Raw genomic sequence first — 3631 nt, 5'->3', positions numbered from 1 at the left:
CCCAGTGGTTAAGGCAGCGGGCTCGTGGTCATAGGATCGCGGTTTCGATTCCCCGACCGGGCGTTGTGAGTATTTATTGAGCGAAAACACCTAAAGCTCCACAAGGTTCTGGCAGGGGATGGTGGCGAACCCTGCTGTACTCTTTCACCACAACTTTCTCTCACTCTTACTTCCTGTTTCTGTTGTACCTGTAATTCAAAGGGCCAGCCTTATCACACTCTGTGTTATGCTGAATCTCCCCGAAAACTACGTTAAAGGTACGCGTGTCTGTGGAGTACTCAGCCACTTGCACGTTAATTTCACGAGCAGGCTGTTCCGTTGATCGGATCAACTGGAACCCATGTCTCTTGTATTTATTACTAACCTTTTCTTTTAATTCTGTCTATTCTATACGGTTTAGTTCATGGATTCCTTAGTGCTTCTGCCTTGGTGTTTAGGCTAATCCTCTTTATTATAATCTCTTATTCTTTTACTTGTTTCAGTCATTTGACTGTGGCCATGCTGGAGCACCGCCTTTAGTTGAACAAATCGACTCCAGGACTTATTCTTTGTAAGCCTAGTACTTATTCTATTGGTCTTTCTTTTGCCAAACCGGTAAGTTATGGGGATGTAAACACACCAACCTTGGTTGTCGAGCAATGGTGGTGGGGACAAACACAGACACACAAACATTTACACACACACATGCACACACACACATACATACATACATACATACATACATACATACACTCATGCACGCACACACACATACATACACGATGGGCTTCTTTCAGTTTCCGTCGACTAAATCCACTTAGAAGGCTTTGGTTGGCCTTAGGCTATAGTAGAAGACACTTGCCCAAGGTGCCACGCAGGAAGACTGAACCCAGAACAATGTTGTTGGGAAGGTAGTTTCTTACCACACAGCCACGCTTTATCACAATCATGTTTATGTTTTTTTTTTTTTTTTAACATTAGAATGTGCAAGGCAGCTATTTGTTAGAAGTAGTTAACATTTTATACCATTCTAAAGTCAACCTTTAAAGTTATTTTGTTAGGGTTCTTTCTACAGAAATTAAAACCGACACTTATTTTTTGCAACGTTTTGTATCGAGACGTCAGATGTAAACAAACAATGAAATTGAAGACAAAATGGGTAATGAGTGTATATGCCTTATTTCGGGGGTTGTCGTTCCTTCATCAGCACCCATGTAACCCACTTTCGACTCCGAACACATAGCCACCTCATACAGCAGTGTTAAGTTATTGGATATATCAATTTACATATTAAATGCATTCCTGGAGATGGTGTGTACCAAGTCACGAATGTTTAAAGTGTATTATATGACTTGAATAAAATACTAACATATTTAACTAACTTTTTACTCAAGTAAACATATTTTATTAATCTTAATAGGTGGCGTAATTGGTGGATATACAGCATATACGAAGTCCTACACGATTAAACCTGCTTCACAAGTCCTCCCTAAAATGTCAGAACAGGAAAAACAGTTGTTGTGCCAAATGTATTCAAAAATATTTCGCGGTGTCAGTGTTATTACAGCGGCCACATTATTGACGATGATCAAAAATAATCCATCTAATTATTTAGAAATTTTATATTTTATACGGTTTTTCATCACATCAAAATTAAAATTGAGAGTAAACTAATTGATTGAAACAATTGAATGTTGTTTACAGTTTACTGTTACTTAACCCATTACCTACACCAGTGATCTCATATGAGATCACTTAAAAATTACAAAATTTGTGATTATCTGTCAATATTTGCACATATCTAACCTTTTTGCTATATCTACTAAGTATATTTCTCTGATATTCAAATGAGGTTTGCTAATTTTTCACCCAATATCTCGCTTATTTCTATTTAAAATGTTATTTTGAAACGTTATTTTGAAATGTTATTTTGATCCTTCCAGTGTGTTTCTAAGGCTTGTTTATGCTAGAAATCAAAGTTTCATAAAAAAATTTCCAGTTAATAGAATTATGGGAGGTAATGGGTTAAATGATAGCCAGATAAATGGCATTAATTAACGTAAATTAATTAATGTTAATAGCACTATCAGAGAGCTTCAGTTAACTGGATCAAAAGACACCAAACTGCAGGAACTCGTATACATAGAAAAAAAAAAAAGCCTTGAATCTCAGTTACTTAGCCACAAATTGGAATCTGTGGTTAGATCCAGGAGTATTATGTATATTTTCTCTTCCGCCTGTAGGCACAAATCCTGGAAGTTGAGGGAGGGTGCAATTTGATTATATTGATGTCAACGTTCAATTGGCACTAATTTTACTGTTCCCCAAAAGGATGAACGACAGTGTCAACCTTGGTGAAATTTGAACCTGGAACATGTAAAATTGGAAGAAATGTCGCTTAGCATTTCGCTCTGTGTGTTAACGATTCTGCTAGTGCACCGCCTTTACCAGTAATCCTTTCTTCTATAGGCTCAAGACCCTCAAATTTTGTTGATGAGGGTCCGTCGATTACATTGACCCCTGTTTTCGATTGGCGTTTATTTTATCAACCCCAAAAGGGTAAAAAGCAGAATCAACTGCGTTGCATCGGAATTTGAACTTAGAACGTATTCAAAATATCGCCATGGTGGACTTATGTTCTCTCTTTACCCTCTCTTCTACTTGTTTCAGTCATTTGACTGTGGCCATGCTGGAGCACCGCCTTTAGTCGAGCAAATCGACCCCAGGACTTATTCTTTGTAAGCCTAGTACTTATTCTATCAGTCTCTTTTGCCAAACCGCTAAGTTACGGGGACGGAAACACACCAGTAGCAGTTGTCAAGCGATGTTAGGGGACACACACACACACACACACACACACACACAGATATGTATAAAATTAATAATATCAGGGTAAGAAAAAATTTGAGAAATTTTAACTACCAGTGGCCTAGCGTGTAGAAAAATTAGTCATTAGACTAAATGCACCAGCATGACCGCAGCCACTTGGCTGAAACACATAAATAAATAAATAAATATAAATACAGTGTACATTTAAACACATAAGAGGTATCCATCAGAGGATACCTGGAACGCTAGAAGGAATTGCCAAAATCCAAACCACTGTTAGGGATAAATTTCGAAGGGAATGAAAAATAAAAACTTTTACCATCTATCTCCTGGACCATGGTTTCTGACTTTATATTAGCAAATAAAATAATTTGCTAGGCTAAGTCTTCATCAGCAGGTACGCCTAGATTAAGCATATAAATACGAGGCAATCCAGCATGTGCCCCGTGCTTATATATTATAATTTTTCAAATCCAAGCGCAGTTTTTTGTCGGCAGCAAATAAAATATTGCCGGCCTTACTTCAAAAATTTACCCAAAAAAGTAATGCCGGCATTATTTTATTTGTCCTCATATTGTTTGTTGTTAACACGTTTCGGCTGATATACCCTCCAGCCTTCATCAGGTGTCTTGAGGAAATTTCGAGCCTGGGTTCTCATTCCTAAGGTATTTTCCAATAATAATAATAATAATAATAGAAGCAAAAAAAAGAAAAGAAGAGTGCCATTTGTTATCAAGTGAACGATATTTCGGCATCTAGCATACCTTCCAAAGTTCAAAAAATAAACTTGTTAATCTACTTCATTTTTGTAATGTTTTATAGG

General features: G+C 37.2%; 1 protein-coding gene and 1 long non-coding RNA gene across 3 annotated transcripts in view; one reads left to right on the top strand and one right to left on the bottom strand.

Moving 5' to 3' along the window:
- Nucleotides 1–1671, top strand: part of LOC106867269 (protein C19orf12 homolog) — a 21274-nt gene extending 19603 nt beyond the window's left edge. For both annotated transcript variants that reach the window (XM_014912096.2, XM_014912097.2), the window contains exon 3: nt 1400–1671. In XM_014912096.2, the coding sequence (XP_014767582.1) occupies nt 1400–1653 (254 nt within the window). In that variant the 3' untranslated portion in view covers nt 1654–1671. The remainder of the gene's footprint in view (nt 1–1399) is intronic.
- The window catches only part of LOC128248180 (uncharacterized), a 40607-nt gene that overhangs the window by 4526 nt on the left and 32450 nt on the right, over nt 1–3631 (bottom strand). The gene's annotated exons all lie outside the window — the stretch shown is intronic.

This window comes from Octopus bimaculoides, chromosome 6, assembly GCF_001194135.2.
Source record: "Octopus bimaculoides isolate UCB-OBI-ISO-001 chromosome 6, ASM119413v2, whole genome shotgun sequence".
Taxonomy (NCBI): domain Eukaryota; kingdom Metazoa; phylum Mollusca; class Cephalopoda; order Octopoda; family Octopodidae; genus Octopus; species Octopus bimaculoides.
This window is presented reverse-complemented; position numbering and strand designations above follow the sequence as displayed.